The sequence below is a fragment of the Letharia lupina genome, assembly GCF_014066315.1.
Source record: "Letharia lupina isolate WasteWater1 chromosome Unknown contig_11, whole genome shotgun sequence".
Taxonomy (NCBI): Eukaryota; Fungi; Ascomycota; class Lecanoromycetes; order Lecanorales; family Parmeliaceae; genus Letharia; species Letharia lupina.
In genome coordinates, this window is record NW_023502980.1 from 780,534 (window position 1) to 804,283 (window position 23,750).

General features: G+C 51.0%; 8 protein-coding genes across 8 annotated transcripts; 6 read left to right on the forward strand and 2 right to left on the reverse strand.

Annotated features, from left to right (window-relative positions):
- Positions 1 to 1,194: 1,194 nt before the first annotated feature.
- Positions 1,195 to 2,952, forward strand: HO133_000800 (uncharacterized protein; the record flags this gene model as incomplete). The annotated part of the gene is made up of 2 exons (XM_037291736.1): positions 1,195 to 2,496; positions 2,593 to 2,952. The coding sequence occupies 2 exons, from the start codon at positions 1,195 to 1,197 to the stop codon at positions 2,950 to 2,952; spliced, it is 1,662 nt and encodes a 553-aa protein (XP_037152098.1).
- A 667-nt stretch (positions 2,953 to 3,619) lies between these two features.
- Positions 3,620 to 6,097, forward strand: HO133_000801 (uncharacterized protein; the record flags this gene model as incomplete). Its single annotated transcript, XM_037291737.1, has 2 exons — positions 3,620 to 4,214; positions 4,272 to 6,097. 2 exons carry the CDS (start codon positions 3,620 to 3,622, stop codon positions 6,095 to 6,097), a joined length of 2,421 nt encoding a protein of 806 aa, XP_037152099.1.
- A 535-nt stretch (positions 6,098 to 6,632) lies between these two features.
- HO133_000802 (uncharacterized protein) lies at positions 6,633 to 9,326 on the reverse strand (the record flags this gene model as incomplete). The annotated part of the gene is made up of 3 exons (XM_037291738.1): positions 6,633 to 7,284; positions 7,339 to 9,016; positions 9,143 to 9,326. The coding sequence occupies 3 exons, from the start codon at positions 9,324 to 9,326 to the stop codon at positions 6,633 to 6,635; spliced, it is 2,514 nt and encodes an 837-aa protein (XP_037152100.1).
- A 969-nt stretch (positions 9,327 to 10,295) lies between these two features.
- Positions 10,296 to 12,139, forward strand: HO133_000803 (uncharacterized protein; the record flags this gene model as incomplete). Its single annotated transcript, XM_037291739.1, has 2 exons — positions 10,296 to 10,852; positions 10,924 to 12,139. The coding sequence occupies 2 exons, from the start codon at positions 10,296 to 10,298 to the stop codon at positions 12,137 to 12,139; spliced, it is 1,773 nt and encodes a 590-aa protein (XP_037152101.1).
- A 343-nt stretch (positions 12,140 to 12,482) lies between these two features.
- HO133_000804 (uncharacterized protein) lies at positions 12,483 to 14,156 on the forward strand (the record flags this gene model as incomplete). The annotated part of the gene is made up of 3 exons (XM_037291740.1): positions 12,483 to 12,593; positions 12,645 to 13,643; positions 13,941 to 14,156. The coding sequence occupies 3 exons, from the start codon at positions 12,483 to 12,485 to the stop codon at positions 14,154 to 14,156; spliced, it is 1,326 nt and encodes a 441-aa protein (XP_037152102.1).
- A 100-nt stretch (positions 14,157 to 14,256) lies between these two features.
- On the reverse strand, positions 14,257 to 15,642 carry HO133_000805 (uncharacterized protein; the record flags this gene model as incomplete). The annotated part of the gene is made up of 1 exon (XM_037291741.1): positions 14,257 to 15,642. One exon carries the CDS (start codon positions 15,640 to 15,642, stop codon positions 14,257 to 14,259), a length of 1,386 nt encoding a protein of 461 aa, XP_037152103.1.
- Positions 15,643 to 17,237: 1,595 nt separating this feature from the next.
- HO133_000806 (uncharacterized protein) lies at positions 17,238 to 20,309 on the forward strand (the record flags this gene model as incomplete). The annotated part of the gene is made up of 5 exons (XM_037291742.1): positions 17,238 to 17,502; positions 17,578 to 18,355; positions 18,408 to 19,022; positions 19,074 to 19,455; positions 19,521 to 20,309. 5 exons carry the CDS (start codon positions 17,238 to 17,240, stop codon positions 20,307 to 20,309), a joined length of 2,829 nt encoding a protein of 942 aa, XP_037152104.1.
- A 974-nt stretch (positions 20,310 to 21,283) lies between these two features.
- Positions 21,284 to 23,193, forward strand: HO133_000807 (uncharacterized protein; the record flags this gene model as incomplete). Its single annotated transcript, XM_037291743.1, has 3 exons — positions 21,284 to 21,469; positions 21,526 to 21,838; positions 21,911 to 23,193. The coding sequence occupies 3 exons, from the start codon at positions 21,284 to 21,286 to the stop codon at positions 23,191 to 23,193; spliced, it is 1,782 nt and encodes a 593-aa protein (XP_037152105.1).
- Positions 23,194 to 23,750: the final 557 nt, after the last annotated feature.

Consider the following 23,750-nt stretch of genomic DNA (forward strand, 5'->3'; position numbering starts at 1 on the left):
CTACGCCAGCTGACCAGCTCAACGGGGTGGCGCGGTTGCCCCTGACGAGCGGGATCTGCCGTTTTGACAGAACTCTAATAAAGGCGCGTCCGGCGAGTTGCAATTTTCACAACGGCTTTTCATGCGACATGTATTTTGATAAGTCACTACCTAGTAGAACCGTCTTGCATCATGTCACTCGCGGTCCTTGCTTGCGAAAATTTGTAAACATTGGGCCCCAAGCGATGCCCAATTGTGTATGGTGGTTCGGGAAGCTCCGACGTCTTGCGCGCTCTGGGTATTTATTTACAAGACTCTCGCGACGTGCAGCACCGGCGAGCCATCACCGCCTCTAGCACTTGAGATGAATTGCAAGGTGCACTGCCAGCTCACACCCAAAGCTAGGCTGCTCCGGAGTATTCAAACTACGTGACCATTCGAGCCGCCCGTACTGCTGTAAAGGTTCCTATTCGCTGAGCTAAGCCGAGGTGCCGCAGGTTCATCACAAGATTTGCTGTCTGCTATTGGTCTATTCCCCACTATGTTGAATAGTTGGTAGCTGCACGTATGAGGTCAAGCTGCGATGGATCACGTAACATTAATGACTACTGTAAGTCCGGTGTAGGGTGGTGGCAGGACGAGCGGTACCAAGATGTAATCAAAACAACCAAAAGTCTTAGTAAGGATGTCCGTGCTCCCCCCAGACCAAAAGTCGCATCAATCTGAGGACGTGGATTTTGCTCCTCCATTAATTTCCGTATCAGCAATTATTATATTGAAAAAGGTTCAAGGACAATTACGATTCCATCATCTTGCTTTATCTTGCAGGGTCTGCGGTAGCGTGCCGGGCGGCAGCGTACCCCGGAGGCCGGCCTGTCAAAGAAATTTCTCGCCAACACGCGGTAAACAAAGCAAAAACCTTCAACGGTACCAACCACCACAGCGAACGTTGACCATTATTACTGCTCTACTTACCTATAGCCTCATCATCGAAGATTCTCCGACTATATGCACCTCCGCTAATATCGGCCAAAATAGCACGACCAGGACCGCGGCAAACAACCTGCGGTAACATGAAGCACTCACCCGAAATATCATCCCTGCGGTACCGACGTGTGGAGAAGCCACTGCAAGCCCAAATAATTCGATAAAGCCTTTGTGGGCTCCTTCATTGTTTCAACCCAGTGATCGGAGCCACGGCGAGAGAGGTCTACCATGAACCCTCCCCCTCCTCCTCCCCCTCCACCCCCACCGCCTCATGGGCACAGTGCTGGCAATCGAAGTGGTCTTCCCGAGGGCAACTACGACATCTTCATAATACCGCCACACTCGTCCGGCGGTGGCTTCATATACCTACCATCTCTGCAGCCTCATCTGAACAGCTTCCTGGCTGGCGTTGCCTGCACTCTGCTGGGTGTTACCTTTTGGATCATTGTCTTACCAGTGTTCAAAGAGTGGTTCTCAACCATAGTGGCTGGTGGTGGGATGTCCGTCATGATACTCTTACTAGCAGTGGGAGTTGCGGGCTGGGCTTGGGGGAAGACCCAGATACAAGCTGGAGGTCCCGGACAAGGAGGTACTGGTGGGGCGCCCAAGGCGCATATGCCTGGACACTCAGCTGGAGGTCCCGCCCCTGGTCCCACTCCTGGATTCACTCCTGGTCCCACTCCTGGATTCACTCCAGGTGCAACTCCCGGGTTCACTCACGGTCCAAATCCTGGCTTCACCCCGGGCCCTGGATTCACTCCAGGATATACTCCCCCTCCGGAACCGCGACCGCCACCCAAGCCTACGTGGCAACGAGCTAATCCTGCACCAAATGGAACAGCGAAGTCAGTGTGGGAGAAGGCCAGGGAGGAGACAAGGAAAAAGGAGGAGGAGCGGAAGAAAGCCGAAGAGTTGCGGAAAAAGAGGGAGGAGGATGAGAAAGAGCGAATTAAACAAAGGGAAAAAGACGCACGAGAACGGGAGGCCCGAGAGGCACGAGAGAAGAGAGAAAAAGAAAGAGCACAGGAAAGAGCACAGGAGCGAGCACAGGAGCGAGCACAGGAACGAGCACAGGAGCGAGCACAGGAGCGAGCACAGGAGAGACCACGACCAGCATCTCCCACCAAAGAACACCGACATCCAACCGCAAAGACCGCAACAGACGATGATGCCTATTCGTACAGGCCTTACGACGAGCCGAAACGATCTACAAAGACAGCTACCGCTTCGTCAATATATTCTGAGTCCTCATACGCACCCTCACAGTCGACCAGTCGGACAACACCACCACCTTCTCATCGAGGCCCATATCGTTGCAAAGATCCCGATAAGATTGTCCTCAAGGCAGTTTATTCATTCAATAACACATTCACCAAAGTTCCAATTTCCAAATTGGTCTCTGGAGTGGGCGCCGTAACAGATGGTCTCATTCTCCGAATTACAACCGAAGGTCTCTTTATTGACGACGACGTGAGAGGCGTTCCCCAGCGGGAATGGGATGTCAAGGCATGGACTTTGAAATTGGTAGAGGTATGGTGTCCCCACCTACACGCGTTGGGAGCAATTTCTGGCTCCACTACCGCAACGCGCAATGCTCCAACTGGTTCTTCTGGATTGTTTTCCAAGAAATGGGCTTCCAAAACTCCTTCTGCCGAAGAGTCTGAGTCTTTCGTTGAAGCGTCTTCGCGTGCTTGCAAACCCTACCTGTCTGGATCTTCAGGTGCTTCTTCTTCATCGATACGAACGAAATCTGACGGCAGTGTTCTATCACAGAGCGGCGAGTTCAAAGGGCTGCACGTCCTCAGAGCAAATATAAGAGATCAGGAAGGCAAAAAATATGTATTCGTCCTGCAAGAAGAAGAAGGTTGGAAGGTCGCAGTTGGGCTGCAACGACTCCGGAGAGGGACGCAAGTCAGAGCATTAGGAGTGAGTGGTATGGCCATCAACGAGACGAAGGCAATCTTGGAAAACATGGGGTGGGCATGAAGAGGACCTGTTGTTGACCAATAAGCAGCAAGGGGTCGCTTGGAATGCAAACTCTACCACGATACACCATCTTCACTTTTACGGAAATCTCTTTCTGCATGTCATCTCTGAACGGGTAAACACCTACTTTTCGAAAATTTTGAGCCCAGGCGGAGCGCAGCATCAGCATAGCATGAGCGATGGAGTTCACATTCGATTGTAGGCATTTGGACGCATCTCTCATACCCCACATATTTGGCGCAGCGCGTTTGATGTACATACAAGATTGTTTGATGGACCGAAGCCAATCGTTCGAGATTTGGACACTTAAGGGGGGAGAGCAGACATACACCAATACATATATTTGGAAAACATGTCCTTGTTGTACTCAGTCACTCAAAGTGTTTCCAGCTTCAATACCACACCAGACCTTTGTATCGCATTAGTTACATGATTATCTAGTCGAGCCATTAATTTGGGTTTGGGTTTTGAAAGGAGTAAGTGACGCCAAGGCTTTTCTCAGCCCTACGATGATTTCGTTTTCCAGCCTCCCTCGTCCAGTCTCTTCCTGCCACCTCACCAGCGCGCCAGCCTCCGCCGACAGCAAATATGTATCTACTCCTCGCTACCAGCTCCAGCAGGATGTCATTCAAACTGTGTTCTACATTCCAACGGCTTTACGGCAGACATGAATTTTGGTGATTCCAAGCTCCGCTATGTCAATACCAGCACTCCTCGACTAGTACATACAAACTCCAAACAATCTATCACGGCATCTGATGACTACTATTCGCTCACCTCCGAGGGATCGAGCAATAATGATGATCGAAACATCGTCCAGCGATACCAGACCCCGCCATTGCGTATGCGATCCGCTGATCCAAGTCGAGACGCCCTACAATCAGAAGCAACCATTCCCACCGTCCGGCCGGTAAAGCACCAGGACCCAGGTGACGATGAGAAACCGGAGGTACCGATCAGAAATGAACAACATCGGATTCCCAGAAAGCCTGTGTCTTCGTCTTCATCAGATGGTACAATCGTCCGAAGACCAGTCAGCGAGATTATTAGCCCACCAACCCCTGGAGTCGACGACACACCATATATTCAATTCGCAATCGACCAATTGACTCGGGATGAGGAAGTGGCAGGCTTGCGACATCCAGGTAATTCGTCAACCTATCCTGTCGAAAGGATCATACCCGATGAAGGTTTGGGATACTATGGTACCAGACAGCAAGGGCAACCTCTTCGCCCACAAGACACGCGAACGGAATCACCTCGTAAGTTGTGGTCGATCTATCCTCAACCTACACGAGCCTTTTCTAAAGGTACCACAGCAACAGAGAATATACTACACTCTACAAAACCTACGACTGAAACTTTCAGACACCCCAAGCTCAACTTTGTCCCTCACTCTCTACAATTCGTATCCCTCGGTGCCCTCATCTTCTGCTGCCTCTTCATGATCGCGGGCCTCCTCTTCTGCGCCATCTATCCCTACAGTCACCTCGGCTTATGGCAATACGACGGCACGGGTACAAGCCGTTACTTCGTCTTCGAATACTTGCCTACGCTTCTTGCGAGCTTCATTATCATCTGGCTTCAAATCATTCAATCTGCAATGCATCGAGTTGTCCCATTTATGATATTATCATCTGGACGGAGCATCGGAAATTCTGGAGTTCTACACGACATGACGCTTTTTCCTGTTACTTATCTGATACCCAATTTGTCTTTTTTCAGCTACCAAGAGCCTCTGCTAGGCCTGTGCTCTATAATCTTTTGGCTCGAGATTTTTACATTACCACTGCAGAGCTGCTTATTCCAAACGCGATACTACAACTCAGAGAACATTTGGAGGTGGACAGCGGTCCAGCCGATAGCGTGGACATTGTTTGTTCTCTATCTGCTACTGCTCGTCGCACTTCTACTTCTACTCGTCCGATTCGTACCTCGCCAAACCGGACTAAAGTGGGATCCGGTCTCCCTAGCAGACATCCTGTCACTCTTCCATCGATCGAACTTCCTCTCGGACTTTGCGCGTTCCGAAATGCATACTTCTTCTATTCGCCAACACACAGCGAAGCATCTCAGGCTCGGCTACTGGAATACATCGAAACAGGCAAACGAAGCATTCTACGGCATCGGAGAGGAGAACGCACCTGTTCCACGATTCTCACTAGAACAGGGCAAAATTGCACCAAACACGGGCCATGATCTGGAAGCACAGGAGCCCATGAAGGCCTCCACATTCGACACTCTGAAGGACGTCCATGATCTGGCTTTAAGATACAGATGGACACCTTGGTTTCTCAGAGACGGCATGGTGGTCGCCTGGATCGTCATCGCCATCGTCTTAATGATCGCCTTCATTGTGGTCAGCTTCGTCAACCACGCCGTCCAACGGGGCTTTCTTCCTCTCCTCCCCGCTCCAACGACGACTGAAGGCTTCTCTCCGGCCGACTTCCTCTACAGCTTTATACCCTCCTTAATTGGCATGCTACTCTTCCTCCTCTGGCAGCCCGTCGATCTCTACTTCCGAGCGCTCCAACCATTCGCTTCCCTCGCCCACCGCGACGGTGCTTCAGCTGAACAATCCCTCCTCCTGGACTACACGGCATGCCTACCAATCGAAGTCACCATCAAAGCCCTTCTCAATCGCCACTACAAACTTGCCTACATATCATTCATCAGCCTCCTCTCCCTCACCTTGCCCGTCCTAGCAGGCGGGATATTTACTGCCCAATTCGTCGTTGAAAGGCAAGACATCCGAGTCATAGCCAGTATGCCAGGCTACTACGCTCTCGTTCTCTTCGTCGTCATCTACGCCGTCTCATTCATCGTCATCTGGCCCACGCGGAAACGCCGTTTGCCGCACGATATCAGCACGCTCGGACAGCTCGTCAGCTTCGTCTATCAGAGCCCGCTTCTCATGGAAACGGCGTTTGCAGAGCCGACGAGCAAGACCGATCTGGTGACCAAGTTGTTAGGGACGCCAGCTGGGGAGAAGGAGACACCGAGGTATGCGTTTAAAGTGTATGTGGGTAGAGATGCGAAAGAACACCTGGGTATCGATAGGCTGGAGAGATTCACGAGATTTACGGCAAGGGGGAGGATAGACCATTTGAGAACCGGCAGCCCGAGACATGGTGACTTGGCTTGATAAGGGGTGAACTTGGGTTGACGCCTTTTTGTCACGACTGAATTCATGACGATTATAGATGGCTTACGTTTCACGACACTTATTTGGCTGGATGGCCGAGACCAATTTAATCATGCAGCCAGATAGATAGATACCTTATAATCTACAACACATAATTCTACCTCATAGCTCTTCCACGAATATGCCTCGATCCCGATGTGACAGCACCTTCAAAGATCTTGTGGAAATGGAGCGTGAATAGTTCATTGATTATCCTTGCCCACTACCTACCCCATTCAATCAAAATGCTATCCCCAAAAATCTGGAGGCATGATGCGAGTCCTCTCTTCCCATACTATACACACTATCACTATCCATTCCGAAAAGGAAAAATACATCATGCGAACAGTAAAAGTATCCGTACCCGGGAAGTGCGCGCGACAATCGCTCTATACAATGACTCGGTCGCCCTAGAAAACAAGAGGCAACAGCTCGTGATATCACCAAGAGCGACGGTGGAATTATGGAAGCCAAATGAGGCGATATAGCGTTGCTTTTAGAAAGCCTGTCCCTGCTGTCCTCTGACACCAGCCGGTATCCTACCATGGGGCCCACTACCACCGGGCAACTCGAAATCGGGGTTCGAACTCAACAGCATATCCCTTTGCTGCTGCTGGTGTCTCTGTTCTCTTCTCCCGGGCACGCCTAGGTTAGCCTGTCCGCTTCTCTGGCCACCAGCTCCTTCCGTTCCCGGCCTCCAATTAGGATTGACCCCTCTTTGGCTGATCGATGTCATATCACTTGCCGGACTCATTTGACCATCCTGCAATTCCTCATATGATGAGCTGGGATCAATTGTCTCAATAGTCGGATGCTGGGCTTGCGGTAGGTCCGACGGTGCTTGTGAGATGCCGGGCATTAGAGATGAGGGAACGGCAGCAGAAGACTGGGTCGCTTGCGTTTGGCGGGCGGTATCGATTTCAGGGGTGACGAAGCGAGGATCGACGTCTTCGTAATAGGCATCGGCGGAAGACTGATTACGGCCGTGGCCCGGAGCGTGGGCTTGAGGTAACGAGGAGGTGCGGGGTCTGCGCATTGTGTTTTGGTTGGAAGTGGGAAGTTCGACGGGGTCGAGGGCAATAGTGTTGGGAGGTGGGGTGACACCGCGGGTCACACCAGCCCACACAGAGCGGGGTGGGACGTATGGTCTGGAGATGATTTAGGACGTGAGAGGAAATGGGTTAACAGGGGGTTTGGCTTACTGTTCACCGCTGTAGACGCTCGTGAGGCTCATAGGCGAATCTCTGTGCTCTTTATTCGCTCCTTGGTTTTGGAGACCCACAAGGCCTTGCACGTCGCCATCGCGGTCATGCAGCTGCGTTCGGGGAAATTGAGGAGACGCGAGTCCCGGACTCCCTGTCCTCGCGTCCATCTCGATAGCTTGCCCTATTATCTCACCGTCACCAGGATGCTGGAACGGCAGTGGCGGAGAAGGCTCATTTCTGTAAGAGTCTATTGGCTGTTGGCCTGGCGGAGCTTCTTGTCTCGCATACGCGTATTCTCCACCTGGCGAAGGGCCTCTGCCATAGCCTCCGGGAATTGTCTGTTGAGGTGGTGATGGCCCTCTCCCATATCCTCCAGGTGAGGGTCCTCTGTGGCCTCCTGGTGCCGATGGAGGCCCGGGAGATTGTCTTCTATACCCTCCAGGTGCAGATGGAGGCCCAGGAGATTGTCTTCCATATCCTCCAGGTGCAGATGGCGGTCCTGGTGAAGGTCGTCTTCCATAGCCTGGAGCGGAAGGACTTCTTCCATATCCAGCAGGCCCACCTAGGCCGTCGTATTGCCCAGGACGACCTTCTGGAGGATAGCCGTTAGCATATCCAGGCGGTGGCCATTGCCCTCGCCCGTATTCGTCTGCCATCATGCCGGCGCCTGCTCCGGCTGCCATCGCACCCATCGGTATTCCTCCCCTTCCGTTGCCAGGTCCGTAGGCGCCTCTGCCGGGTCCGTAGGGTCCACCTCTCCCAGGGCCGTAGGGTCCGCCCCTGCCGTATCCCCGAGGTGCGTATCCTCCTCTTCCCCTACCACGTGAGCTTTGGGAATTCATCGTCTCATTGGAGTACTGACGTCTCATCGGCGGCTCGGACATGTCCCTCCTCCGTTCGGCGGGCGGTATTGGACCGAAAGCGTTTGACGGTGGTAAAAGATTCCCATACTCGTCCCTTGGTCCATTGTAACGTCCACCATGCCCCCCTCGTATGTTATTAGGTCCTCCTCTCCGCGGCCCGCCATATCTGTTGAATCCATCATCTGAATATGCTTGTCCCCCACTGCTGGGCATGCTTGGTAATGTTTTGTTGGATGGTGTCCTTGTGTTCAAAGGTATCCTATCCTCGTCGCCGCCATTCTTTGTCTCAAAAGTAGCGAATGCTGGCAATTTGTTATCATCCATACTACCGCTCACAGCGGGTTGGTTTGTCAACGGAGGCGGCGACTCTGCCCTATCCATGGCCATAACTGGAGGCGCGGCTTGGCGAGCATAGAAGTTCTCTCCATTCATTTCCGCATTCTCAGCTATCCTCTTCTTTCGAGCTTTCCTGCTCACTAGGGTTCTCCGCATTGCGCATGTGACAATAGCACTTGCCAGGATGAGAATTGTAGCTGCCAGCACAATCCATCCTCCCCACGCTAGATGTGGGATAAACAGCAAGATGTCTACCAAGAATGCCAGTAGAGTGATTAAAAGCGTTGGTACGGATAGGATGATCAGACCAAGGAGATAGCGAGGCGAATGTGATGGCGAGTGTAGATGAGAGGTAGCAGCTAGTATGAAGCATATAAGTGTGAGGAGAGCAGCGATTGGGTGAACTATGAGGATCGAAGAGAGATCGTGTCGCGTATTAGAGGAGAGGGAGAAATTGGTTTTATCGTTACTCGGATCTGTGGAGGCAGGCTTAGTATCTCGCCTCACAAGAACAATGTTGTAGAACAAGTCATGGCTTGGAGAAACAGCCGTCTCCCCATAACTTTCCATGTCTGCTCACTCCAATTCAGGTGTTCACGTACTTTTATATCCGATCTGTATTTTGCTGCATCCACTCGCCTGGCAAGTTCCAAACACTCCATATGTGATTCCATTGTAGGATGCAAGAGGTATGCCTTTGACGATAGGTGTCGATATGGTGGAAAGAAGCAGTAGAACGAAGGCCACGAAGAAAAGAATTGTCAACGGTGTCGCCGGTCGGAGCATTGTGAAAAGTGTTCTCTGAGCACAGCGATGATTAACTTGAGTTTATAGTTGATGCTGTTGAAGTGTGGTGGTGTCTTTGCGCCTAAATGGGGTTTGGATGTAGGAGGAGGCTTAGAGAGCTCCTACGAGCCCCTTGCGAGCGCATTGGCGATTGCGCACTAGATATAACCTCAACAGTACGACACAGATGGTTTAAGTTCCATTGTGGAATGCCTTTTGTTTGTAAACGAGTGTGCCAGCGTAGGTCGCTGTCAGAGGCGGGCTGCTCTGATGTGGAGGTTGGAGCACTTGGGGGTGTTTTTTGGCTAAGATTGAAGCTAGACCTTTCTACTCTAGTCTCGGGCGATCGGGTACTCTAAGGGTACCTAGTCAATTGGCCCAAACCTTTGGACGGTTACTTTACAGTGTTTCAAAAGAATGACTTAAGTATCAGAATGAGCGGTGTGAGTGAGTTAAGAGTGGTGAACACAGACACGCTCTATAGAAATAATGAAGCAATTTAGACGTCCGAATGTCACGACAATGGAATGATGCTTTAGAAGGGAACCATAGAACTAACTTTTTTCTAAGATTGGATTTTCTCGCGTCCGATTGCTTTCACCCAATTCACGCGTGAAGAGATTCAGGGTCTTCGTAAGTGCCGAAGTTTATCCGGCGTTACATTCAAGTCTCGGCGTCACTAGGAAGACATAGCTTGCACATATATCAATGTATCAAATATAACCATACTGAGGCCTTGACTTTTGACCCCCTGAGATGATTCGCTCTATCTTCGGGCTATCTGCACATTGCCTAAAAATTTCTAAACACTCCAGTATAAATAGTCGAAAAAGACTATTCCCTCACTTGCCTGTCAGGTCCCTCCAAACCCAGCAGTTCCAACCATTCGCTCCTCCTTCCCCCAGCTCTTTGGGCAGACCAACTCCAGCAAAGACTTATCGTCGAACGAGAAGATGGGTTCGACGTCTCATGTATCTCGCTCTGGGCACAGGTGTGCTGTACGGCGTCGACAGACAATTCTATGCCTCTTCCATAACCCGCAGTGCTCGCACTTTCGGTTTAGGTCTCATCGTAGCCCTAGATTACAAGATCAACTTTCGACCGAACCCTCTCCTCGCAGCCTCGATACCCGCGCTTCATGCTCGCAATGCAGAACGCCTGGCCGACCTTCTCCAGTCAAATGGAGGCTTGTACCTCAAAATCGGTCAGGCCATTGCCATGCAGTCTGCCGTTTTACCCCCAGAATTCCAGAAGATGTTTGCCAAGATGTTCGATGACGCCCCTCAAAACGACTGGAAAGACGTTGAGCAAGTAATAAGGGAGGACTTTGGGAAGTCTCCGGAAGAGGTGTTCGGCGTTAGCTTTAGTGGAGATCCAAATAAGGGTGTAATGGAGAGGACTGCCAGAGCCAGTGCTAGCGTTGCTCAAGTCCACTGGGCAAGATTACAAGATGGAACAGAAGTCGCTGTAAAAATACAGAAAAGGGAGATTGCTCACCAAGTGGGCTGGGATCTTTGGTCTTTCAAGTAGGCTACCCTTGTCAGCAATCCAACATAATATGAGTGCAGTAAGACGCTAACGGGATACTTTCTATTAGGGTAGTGACAAAGATATATACCTATTGGTTCGATCTTCCTCTGTACAGTCTTGTACCCTTCATAACAGAGCGACTGATGCTGGAGACGGACTTTGTCAACGAAGCCGACAACGCTGAGAGAATGGGGCAGCTCGTGGCTGGGGAGCCTCGTCTGCGAGACAAAGTCTACGTTCCCAAAGTGTATCGAGATCTAAGCTCGACGCGTGTCATGACTGCAGAATGGATTGAGGGAGTACGACTGTGGGACAAAGAACACCTGACAAAACCCTGGGAAGGCAGATGGAGACAAGGTAGTCCTGGGTGTCATGGAGCCGCTCTTGATCCTCCTAAACACCTGGAAGTCGCAGATTTTGTTCGTAGTAACCTCATTGACGAGAGACTCAAGCCTGATCGGGATTGGTGGAAGGGCAAAGATGGCCAAGGTGGACTCGGTCTGTCTTTGAAAGATGTCATGACCACAATGATAGACCTGTTCTCCGCACAGATGTTCCTCTGGGGATGGGTACATTGCGATCCGCATCCCGGAAATATCTTCATCCGACGCTTGCCTTCCGGGAAACCAGAGCTCGTGCTCATCGACCATGGGCTCTATGTGCACATGAAACCAGATTTCCGGCATCAGTATTGTCTCTTCTGGAAAAGTTTGATGACTTTTGACAATAAGACCTTGGGCGAAATTGTCCAAAGCTGGGGCATCAATAATGCCGATATCTTTGCTTCCGCGACATTGATGAGACCTTATACTGGCGGCGATAACAGCACGTCAGCAGAGATCAGGAAAGGCTTGACTGGTAAGGAGCAGCAAGAACGCGCGTATGAAATGCAGCAGAAGATGCGGAAAGGCATCAAAGATATCCTAGCAGACGAGAAGAAATGGCCCCAGGAACTTATTTTCATCGGTCGAAATCTTCGCATCGTCCAGGGAAACAATCAATTCCTAGGCTCGCCGGTCAACCGTATAAAAATAACAGGCAATTGGGCATCGCGTAGTCTGGTCGATAGCCCTGATCTTAGCCTGAGCCAGAGGTTCAAGAATCTTGGAAATCATCTGCTCTTCAAGTTCGTTCTCTTCGGCAGCGACGTGTATTTTTATGCTGCCAAGGTCAAGCAATTCTTTGGCGCAGGTGGAGGCATGGAGGATGACATGGAACTGCAGATGAAGAAGATTGCCAAGGACTTCGGGGTGGAGTTGAACCACGGCGTCTTTGAGGGGTGAGTTGCTGTCGCAGGCATGCTTATCACATAGCTCACACGACACTCCACTCTCGCTCCGTGATGGACAAACGATCACAATATTTCTGCTTTACGATGTGTTTATTTATGCTTCGTGGTCTGACCTGCTGTTACCGACTATCACCTCAAGTCAACAACGATCGATTCAACCATCCTTGACTCTTACCTTTCCTGCTTTTCACTCTACGAATTTGATACCGCAAACCTCGCACCACTGTTGTGGTTTCTATCGCATCCTTTCTACACATCCTTGCTGCATCGCATATCTTCTATACCATACCTTCGAGCCTGCTACATCTCACGACCAAACGTCAACTTTTCTCAACATGACCGATTTCAAAACACGCATCAATAACATCATCCATGCTCGCAACCTCCCGAACAGCTACTTGAACTTCCCCAACCCAGCCACAATGCCAACCCACTGCTCTGTCGTGGTAAGTAACGTCTCTGTTGCGATTCTTCCATCTATCTCACTGCCCCCCTAGGACCGTACCCGCGTGACCGGGCACCCGGTCAACGAAGTCGTGCCTGCAATCCAAGATCTGCCGGCTCCCAACATCATGAATCCGGCCCTCCAATCCGGTCTTTACAACCCAAATGCGTACGTTCGCGGGGCTGCAGTGGAGGCGATGGGGAAAATGTATGGGTCCAAGGTGATGAAGCAGGCGAGGAAGGAGGAGAGCGACGCAAAGGCTCGTGTGAAGTGTCATGTATCGGATAAGGCGGATGTGCCTTACGAGTCGGTGCCTTACAACCCGGGAATGTTGACCGATGAGGAGCTGGCCTCTTTCGAGGAGTTGATTGAGGAGAAGGTTTTGGAGGAGGAGGAGGAGGAGGAGGAGGAAGCCGCTACTGCTGAGGAGGACGCCACTACTGCTGAGGAGGACGCCGCTGCTGCTGAGGAGAATGAAGGTGAAAGGGAGCCTGCTGGGTTGGAGAAGGAGGGGAAGAGTCCCGCTGTTGGTGCTGCTGTGATGGAGATTGAGGGGATGGAGCCCGTTACTGGTGCTGTTATGGTAGAGATTGAGGGGGAAAAGCTTGTTGCTGATGCTGCTGTGATGGAGATTGAGGGAACGGAGCCTATTTCTGATGCTGCTGCGGTGGAGACAGAGGGCAAGGAGCCTGTTTCTGATGCTGCTGCGATGGAGGTGGAGGGCAATGAGTCTGTTTCTGATGCTGCTGCGGTGGAGACAGAGGGCAAGGAGCCTGTTTCTGATGCTGCTGCGATGGAGGTGGAGGGCAATGAGTCTGTTACTGATGCTGCGGCAGTGGAGATGGATGGCAATGAGCCTGTTACTGATGCTGCTGTGATGGAGATTGAGGGAATGGAGCCTGTTTCTATTGTTGCTGTGATGGAGATTGAGGGAATGGAGCCTGTTTCTAATGCTACTGCGGTGGAAATGGAGGGCAAGGAGCCCGTTACTGGTGCTGCTGCTGGGGAGACAGGGGAAAAGAAGCCTGCTGAACAGCAGAAGAAGAAGAAGGTCTGTTATCGTTGCACCAAGAGTTTAGATGACTGCTAATCCTTCACACAGCAAGCGAAGCCGGCGCCATCAGGTACTGCCTGGTTCTTGCAGCGAGGGAAGGCGCTGGATAGCAAACGTTTCTATTAGGCTCGGTCCCATTCGGTCTATTAGTCCTTGTGGATTAGGACCCGTCGGGATTGGCGGCACTGCGACTGCTAAAGTTTAATCTACAGGCTTCTCTTGATACTGTCACGTGGTATCGTGGCATCGTGTTGTCCTTTTCATGACTTGATACCCCTAGAAGCGGTTTTTTAGACAGCGGTAGCGAATCAAGACTCAGTTTTGTCTACGTTGACGACCCCAGAAATTTGCTACAACATGTACCATCCTAGTGGCACACAGGCTGTGAACTTTGACAACGTTAGGGCACTCTTGCCCGTCCGGAAGTATTCCCGGAGACTGTTGATGTATCTTTTCGCCGCCAATCACTATCACATAGAGGGCATATTGTCCCTTGAGCTTGTCGAGTAGTATGCGTGGATACCAATATTTCCGTCGTCAACGGAGTCTGGCATCCCTCGAGAGGATTTTAGCGATGGCCCAATGCCTGTCTAATCGATTTATATCTAACTTACAACCCAGCCATCTCCCTTACCAACCCAGCCCTCACCCAACCCCTTGCAAAATTCCTACCCATATACAAAAGTACACAGACCCACCAGACGCGGCCTATAACCCCATCATACCATCTCTCCAGACCGACCTCATCCTTCCCATCCCCTGCTCCCTGCCGCTTCTGCCACCTCCTATAACGTACCACCGCCATCCTCACGCCTTCTTCAACTACGACAGCAACGCCATTACCGGCAAAGAACCAAGCTTCCCCAAACGCGCCCTCCCATCCGCCCATGACAGTGTGCGCCGCGAAGCTGTGCACGAACGCGCTGCTCACGAAACCGCCGAGCACCTTGCCCATGTCCGCCGCCTCCTCGTCGGGCTTCCCCGTCAGTTTCCGCTCGAGCCATTCGCCGGGCCAGACACCGTAGACGAGGAAAAGGCGGGAGAAGAGACGATGCCAGCCGTAGCTCCAGAAGTCCCGGACGCTCGTGAGCTCCCAGACACGCGCGGTGTAGAGGGGTGGGAAGTAAGAGAGCGGATGCGGTGCCAGCGGCGCCAACATGATGGCGAATGTACTGTGACCCAAGGAAAATGCACTCATCAGAAAGGCGCCCAATGCAGCGGTCAGAACCAACTGCAACCCGATTGGTAGATCGTCAAACGGCTCCCCGTTTGCTAGATTGAGACTGTAGATGTCGCGGATCACCGCCCAACTGACCACCAAAATTGGCAACACGTGAACGAGTATGGAATGGGTCCTGTCTCTGATGGACGGTCGCCAAGTCGATTTTGTATGCCTCACGTCAGCACTCGACCACGTGAAGCCAGCGCCGCGCATGGAGAGCTCGAGCTCCAAGGCCCAGCTTATTCTGTCTTTCCAGCCGTGAGGCCATCCTTCATCCGTGGTTGCCGTTTCCGTGACCGCTTCTCCATCGCCTGGGGTCAGAAAGTGCAAGCTGGAACAGCTCTTCGCATCGGCGCCCAGCGGAGTGCTAGGCGCAAGGGTGCGAGGAGCATGATGGTATTTCACTCTTCGTGGTATATGTTGAAATAGGTAGGGGGATATGAAGAATGCGTCCAATACCCTGCAGCCACCGTACAATCCGACGAGCGCGAGCTGGTATGTTAAGCCTACGGAAAAAGGGACGTGGTATTTGAGAGGTAGGCGGAAAAAGAGAATGCCGGAAAGGAGGGCGAGGGAGTTGCGAAGGAATGGGATGACGCGTGCAGTGGGCTCAGAGGAGGTATTGGGGAATGGTGGGAGGAGGAGTAGGGCGAGGTAGTATGTCAACGGTGGTGCGAGGGCAGGCAGAAGTGTCAGGGTTGTTGTTCCTGACAGGGGTTTCAGGTCGGAGCGGGGTGGGGGAAGCAGGGTGGAAAGACTGGGCAGGATGGCCATTAGGGATGAGGCGGATGTATCTGTAAGCAATACAAGTAATGCTGGCCACTGAAAGGGTGAGATCTACAATTTCAAAAGTTCGCAGTAGTTCGAGCAATGAAAGGGCCTCGGAGCTAGGGGAGTACATAGGTAAAGGTACTGGTACGTCACAACACAGGAACCCTAGGCTTAGTCCGTATTCGATCAGTCTAACAATCGTGGGTCCATGAACACGGTACAATCATTACTCGTACCCATGGCATGCGTCAAATCCCACAACAATAGATTCCATAAGACTATCTCCGACGTACGACAGTATCAACCCCAACGACTGCGCTTGAAGAGGTAGGCTTTCCATATTCTTCGGGTCAGGACAACATTGCGATAACAGAAGGCAAATTCGATCATCTTGTCTCCTTCTTTGTTTCTCCTTGGCCGAAGACTGACGATCGAAGCAGGAGCATTCCATCAATTGTGGGAGGAGAGGAGAGGTCTAGCCTCGATCGATGCAAGAATACGGTTTGGATGGGGGCTGGAGATGTTGCATACATATGGACTGCCGTTGAAATAGGGTGCATGAATGGCGTACGACACTACTCATCCTCGTCGGTCGGTATTGCCGCACGTTGTACATAAGTCGGAAGGTACCTGATTTTAGCGCCTTGGGATGAGAGGGCCATGTGCTGACCGCAGAAATCCTTATCGACCTGCCTTTCTTAGACCGAGTTATATCTCCTCTCAGTATAGAGCAAGTGAGTCATCAAGTTTGCGCCTGGTGATCGACAGCAACCGGACCCAGATGCAGCTGGAAGAATCGAGAACGCATCCCACTTTCTTGGACCATCCAGACATGACTTTGCATAAAATTGTTGTGTACGTGGATGAACAGCAGAAAGCAGCGAAAGCGTCCGGAAGCTGCTCCGGGTAAGGAAGATAAAGTTATTTAGGACGGGATATCGCCGCTGGGGTGCAAAAGCCCTGCATGATGGCGTCGCCATATGGCGTCGAATCCCTGTAGAAAATCAACCTGCAAGCTGAGGTAGCGAATCGCCATCACACTTCCATGACTCGAGTCATGTTGGGTACGCTATGACTTCTAGCATATCTCCTCGGTGCAGCGTACTCGAGCGGAGACTGGGAAATTTTTTGCAAATTTGTGAATGTTGAAGAAGTCCGAAGACGAAAAAGGCGTCGGCGGCTGTTGGGTTTTGAGGTATGACATCACTATCTTGGCATTTATCAATTTTTCCTTCACAGCAACAACAGCGTGCCACGCGGAAAAGATAAAATTCTAAGTAAGAATTGCGATGCTATCTGTACGTGATACTGTATCAAGGAGAAAGAAAACGGTCGAGGAAAGGGCGGGAGAGGATCCTATCCGGAGCGCCAGTAAAGGGTACTCCAAACGCTGATCCTCTGCAAAGATTTACCCAGTTTGTTTGATTCCTGCATCCGTTAAATCCGACACACATACCGACCTGCACTCATACGCCTCACCATCTTTAATATTTTCGATTCCCTTTCGCACCCAAGTCAACAAATTCTCCGCGTAAAAGGGACCCTCAAGACGGCGCGCTTCCCATAGTCCATACCATGTTCTCTGTCATCCAGCCATAATGTCCCGTTCCCAAAGCCGCTCGGCCTCCTCAGAAGATGACTACGAGGATGACGCGGCCATGCCTGAAGCGCAGTGGCAGTCGCAACAGCAAAGCTCCGCGAATGCAACTACAAGCAGCGTGCTTTCTTCAACTCAGCCCTCCCAAATCTCATTGCCAATGCAGAAGCGTAGGCGCGTGACCAGGGCCTGCGATGAGTGCAGAAGGAAGAAAATCAAGTGCGATGGCAAGCAACCATGTACACACTGCACCGTGTATAGTTACGGTCCGTAAAATCGCGCTACTCGAAAGGCGCACCGGCACCTTTTCAATGCACGGGGCTGACTATTTTTTGACGCAGATTGCACCTATGACCAACCATCGAATCGAAGACGCAATCCAGCCCCTCAGTATGTCGAAGCACTGGAAAATAGGCTCCAGCGCGCCGAAGCTCTCCTGAGAAACGTCCTTCCCAATGTTGACCTCGACGACCCTAATGCTGACCTTGGTGTCACTCAACGCATGCACCTTCCCCCCAACCAAGGGCTCCAGCCTCATCCTGGCCAAGCGAGACCTTGGGTACCTCTGGGGGTATCCCAGCAAGAGAATGAGGGAGAGAAAGATTCGGTGCTTGAGTCGATGGTGACCAACACTGGCTCCCTGGACTTGGACGATCAAGGTAATTGGGACTTCTATGGTCACTCTTCAGGCCGTGTTTTCTTGAGAAAGATGCGCGAGCAGTTCGGCGACTTGATGGGGCAAACGACCGATGGGCAACATGCAATGCCATTCCTGAGGTTCAAAAGTACTTCACAGCCATTCGAATCTCCAAAATCTTCAGCAGACCGTTCCCAAGACCCAAATCTACCAAATACACGTGATCTTTGCGCCAAGGACTGTGCCTTGATGTTGACCTCAAACGCGCTGGATGACGCCTGTGCAATATTGCGACTTGTGCATCGGCCAACATTTGACGCTATGCTTCATCGAATATATGATACACCACCGGAAAAATTTGGAGATGAAGAAAAGAATTTCCTGCCACAATTGTACGCAGTAATTGCTCTGGGTACCTTGTTTGCGAGAGCGGAGCAAAGCGAATTACAAAAGTCCGGCTATGACAATGCTTTTGAGCAAGGGTGACTACTGGGAACTCATCCAAGTATGCAAAACATGCTAACGTGTACATAGCTTCAACTGGTTCAGGATAGCCCGGTCGATGGTCGACGTGACTGACTGTCGAGATTTGACATCATTGCAAACAATGCTCTTCATCGTCTTGTTCCTCCAATCTTCTGTACGCCTCAGTACATGCTATTCGTACATAGGCATAGTTCTCAGATCGGCAATACGCATGGGCCTGCATCGCTCTGTTTCCAACACCTTCAATCCCATCGAAACGGAGCTTCGGAAACGTATATGGTGGATCGTCCGGAAGTTGGACACATATGTCGGAGCATTACTGGGTCTGCCGCAAATGTTAAGTAACGATGACATCGACCAGGGAATGCCTGAGGAAATAGACGATGAATACATTACTAAGGAAGGAATACTACCAATGCCGCCCGGGCGATTGTCGGTCAACGTGGCATTGAATGCTCATACCAGACTGGTTAATATCCTAGCCAAAACCGTGAAATACGTTTATCCTATTAAGGGAACGACGCATGTGCATGGGAAAGGCAGTCATTCGTACGTGGTGAGTCATGCAAAAATTCGTGAAATTGAAGCAGATCTGCAAAAATGGATGAACAATCTGCCGGAGGAATTCAAACCTGGCGACGGGGCTTCGCCAGAATTCATGAGGCAAGATTATTGTTCCGAGATTAGTCATGTTTAGACTGACTCTTCTGTCAGGATACGGCATCTGCTACGAATGGCCTATGCACACTGCGAGATGTTCCTCTATCGTCCTTTTCTCCATTACGTTTCTCAAACTCTCCAGGCCAAGAACATCGACAAGCGTTCTTATGCCTGCGCTGCAGCCTGTGTCAGTGTCTCTCGAAACATTGTTCACTTGACGACTGAGATGAAGAAGCAAGGACTATTAGTCGGCTCGTATTGGTTCTACATGTACACAACGTTCTTCTCCATCATCTCCTTGGTATTCTTCGTGCTCGAGAACCCACGAAGCCAAATGAGTGAAAGCATTTTAAAAGATGCATATGAGGGAAAGGATACTCTTGCTGGACTGGCAGCAAAAAGTCATGCCGCCGATAGGTGCTCAAAGGTCTTAGCGGTACGAGCAACTCACGTTCGGACTAGGAAAGCATTCCCGCATACTGACGTTTACGTTTATCACAGGATATGTTTGAACAACTTCCTGGAAAGCTCCAAGGAGCGCTCGATTCTGCCCCACAACCACAGAAGAAGAGGTCAGCACCCTCGCAGCTACCTGTGTCACAAATGCTACAACGAGCGCCAGAAATCAGTTCGAGAGGCCAGAACGTAAATAACTCTGCGCGTCGGTCAAACATGTCCCCCAATCAACAGGGATCGTTGAAACGTTCATCAATCGCACAGGACTCTTCGCCACTGCGCGATCAGATCACCAACCTTGATCCAATCTATCGAAGGGGTTCGCAGGATCCTTACAGCGCCTCAAACAACAGCCCAAGCAGCTCTATACCCTCAAGCGCGGCTTCATCTGGTATGCAGAACAACTATGTGCCTGATCTCTCTTCCATGATGTTTCCTTCAGCCGACCCTTTCGCTTACCCCAATCAACCTATGACCACGCTCGAAAATCGGCAGTCAATTAAACAAGAGAACCCAGTAGACCGCGGCATGTTCAGCCCACCGACTACCTCAGGCGCCCCTTATGACAACCTAGACTACGGTTCGCTGCCATACATGATGCAAAGCCAGCAGCTTGGCTTTGGAATGCAGAGCATGAACCCTTCAATGGACATGAGTAACATAGACTCCACACCGACTACGATGCCTATGCAAGGAAATGAAGGCGGTGGATGGCCACAAAAGCAGCAGCAGCAGCAGCAAAGACCGGGTGGCACACCTGGCGTGAATATCGACCAATTGTTCGGCGAGGACTGGGGCGGATGGATGAATCAAGGATACAGGCAGTACCCATAACAGGTCGTGTCCGGAAGATTCAGCATCCGATCTTCGTTTGGACATCTCTAATAAGGTCACGTTTCAATGACGCCTCTTTGTAAATAGACACTTGGCACGGCATGCGGTGTATCTGCTTAGCCAGGAGGGACGCGTCCTATGAAGCACAAGGCGCTGGGACCATTTGCTCGAAGGACCCTTAGCTGTACAAGATGCATTTAGGTGAACGATAATGCAAATACAGAAACATACGAGCAGATGGCTTCGTATATTTCTTTATTAATAGACCAAATGTATCTGCTACAAGAGTGCCGACAAATATGATGCCGAGCTGATCCTAGTGTCACCAGTGTTGTCCAATAACTCGATTTGAGCAAATTAGCGGACCGCTTGCATGATACTATGAAGTAATACAGATGCTACTGCCGAGAAGTACTACCACCACGGTTTGATCCATTTTTAGATAACCCTCTTGGCTTCTAGATAACGACGGGGGACCTGAGGAAACAAGGAGGTTTCATTTTCTTCATGGCGGAAATGCTTGGTACTTTAACTTGGCAAGAGAGCGGGATTTTTGCCAAGATGTCTAGCGGCTTGGCGTATTTATACTATCGCTTGTCATTACTCGGATAGAGGCAACATGCGAGAATAGAACGGAATTGTGCATAATTCGTGCGTCCCAAGAGAGAAACATGCTCACTAGTACCACATCGGACAGTGTTGAGCTCAGCTTTCGAAGTTTTCTTCTTCACCAGCCGAGGAAGCCAAGGCCCCGCTCTTGGCGTCTTGGCAAATTAGCGGCTTTTTCACTTTCCTGCTCACTCGAGTAACCCGCTCACTTGCTCCTTCTCTCATCCACCTCTTGACCAAGACTTACAATCTAGGCCACTTATTCATACCAAGCTTCCACCACCAAGTTGTTGCAAAAGACGTGGTGTTTTCATCAATATAAATCTCATCCTTGGGGAATATTCATCTCCGCTCCACTGCCAAGAATGTCGAGCCAAGAAGAAGGCCAAGGCGGCCTCCACACTGAAAGCCATCAAAATCATCAGCAGGGACAGCAGCCCGTCCAACATCAACATCCAGCACCGATAGCACCCCTGCAGAGCTCTGACAGCCAGTTCCAATGTCAGTGGGTAGGGTGCGCTGATAGAGCGCCCAACGCTGAGTCGCTCTATGTGAGTAACACGGTCCCCGAATCCTTGAAAGGCTTGAATAGATCTTGACTCAATAGGAACACGTTTGCGAAAGCCACATCGGTCGCAAAAGTACCAACAACCTCAATCTGACTTGTGCCTGGGGTACCTGTCGCGTCACTGTTGTGAAACGCGACCACATCACATCACACATTCGTGTTCATGTACCTTTAAAGCCACACCGATGCGACTTTTGTGGCAAGGCCTTCAAGAGGCCTCAGGATTTGAAGAAGCACGTTAAGACTCATGCCGACGACTCAAACCTCGGACAAAACGCTGGGACCAATGGAGCCAATCGTGGCCATCAGAATGGGCAAAATGGAGGATACAATGCACAGGCTCAGAACAAGAGTAAGTAGCTCAAATTACACCACATGTCTCCTTGAATTCTCATGAGCACTCCCTCAACCTGACATACTTTAGACATGGTCACTGACTTGCAAACCCTCGCTTCTACAGCGGCAGGATTCTTCCCTGAGCACCAGCAACCCCTTCACTCGAATATGCCTATGGGATATCCTCAGCAACCAGTTCAAAATGGCTCACAGTATTCGTATGCACCCACACAGCAAGCGTCTTACTCCTATGGCAACGTCTCTTACGCTGTCGACCATGAAGGAAACAGCCACCCTGTTGAGACTCATAAGCAAGGTCTCGAGTCCATCAAAAATCTGGTAGTAGATACTCAACGTGGCTCATTCGATCCGACCTCTTACCCCCAGATCGGAGCGCGTCTGTCAGCTATTCAAGGTAGTCAGTTACCTTTCCTTCCAGGCCAATCCATAGGCGATTACCAATCTATCCAGTCTGGGGATGGGCCGGAAGCAAGTGTCTATGCACCGACAGCGCAGTATTCCCTGCCGATGGTCCCAAATTTGAGGACTAAGGATGACCTCTTGAATGCCGACCATGTCTTCCAAGCCATGCAATCAACTATCTACGACAACGCCAACAATGTTGCTGCAGCTGGGCTCGGTCAGCCTGGTGCTCATTACGTCCAGCGTCAAAGCCACTCCCCCCCGGGATTGCAACTACCAACTGCACACAATGCAAGCTTTGCACCCAACATGCGTGCCTCACCAACGCATTCCAACCACGATGCCACCCCTGCCTTGACGCCGCCCTCAAGCGCTGGTTCACATGACTCAGACCACTCACCACATTCAGTTCATAGCAACAGCGGAATTTCTAGGGCCCCACGTGCAGGCATGTACCCTACGTTGCCAGGATCGACCTCAGATACAGTGTCCCATCCTTCGAGCATGGCGCCAACATCTACACTCCGATCTCAACCAGAGCATCAACACCGACATGGGGGAGGAAGACTCCAGAAAGCTGCTCCTTCTCGTACCCCCAGGCATGGAGATGTGATGGACACTTCGGATGACAGCCCTAAGAGAGCTTTCTCTAGCTCATCCTCGGCGGCGAGCCCGGTTTCGAAGCCGGTGACTCGCCGCAACATCGACTTCTCCTCTTCTAACCTTGATCCGGCTCTGGGAGGTGTGGCATCCCCATCATCCGGCGAACTGGATGAGGGAGCAATCAAAGATAACGAGGAGTGGGTTGGCAATGCTCGTACTATCGAGGCCTTGAGGACGTGGATCAAGATGAGACTTGAGAATCATGAGTATGCTAGTAATGAAGAGGAAGAAACCGCGGTGAAGGAGGAAACACCCAGCTTATACCCTGTCCTTGCCGGGGTATAGGCGATGGATTGCGTGAAAGACGGATAAGATGGTCGGCTTGATACAGTCATTATTCCCATGTTGAGGAGGCGTTGCGAGATATTACGGATCCCCACTGGCTTGCATTTTCTACCAGAGGTTCGCTTTCATTTCGTTTCGTGTATGCAAGCAGACTCTGAATGGCCAGAGCCTTTACTTTTACAATGGTACATTCAATGAAACAATTCCTTATGAACAACCAGTGCACTCCGCTGTACCCCGAGATCACCCCTCATCAGGTCTAGAGTGACCGCCGCCCTATTGTCGCACGATCTAGGTGATTGTCACACCAAAGGAGCGGAGTTGTCCCTGCGCAGATAAGCTGCTACCGTATCCTACTCGTACACCTGCTGGTATCAGAAACGATTACGTAGGAAACCTCTAGCGCCTATGTCGCATTTGACACAAGAGGTTGCATTACCGGGTAGATTGCATTTCCAGGTGGATACGAGTGTGGTACTAGGATAACTCACGGGCCACCAGGGCTGGATTGTATTGTAAGGCTGAGTTTTTCCCAAAATCTGCCCCTGGGGAAGAGT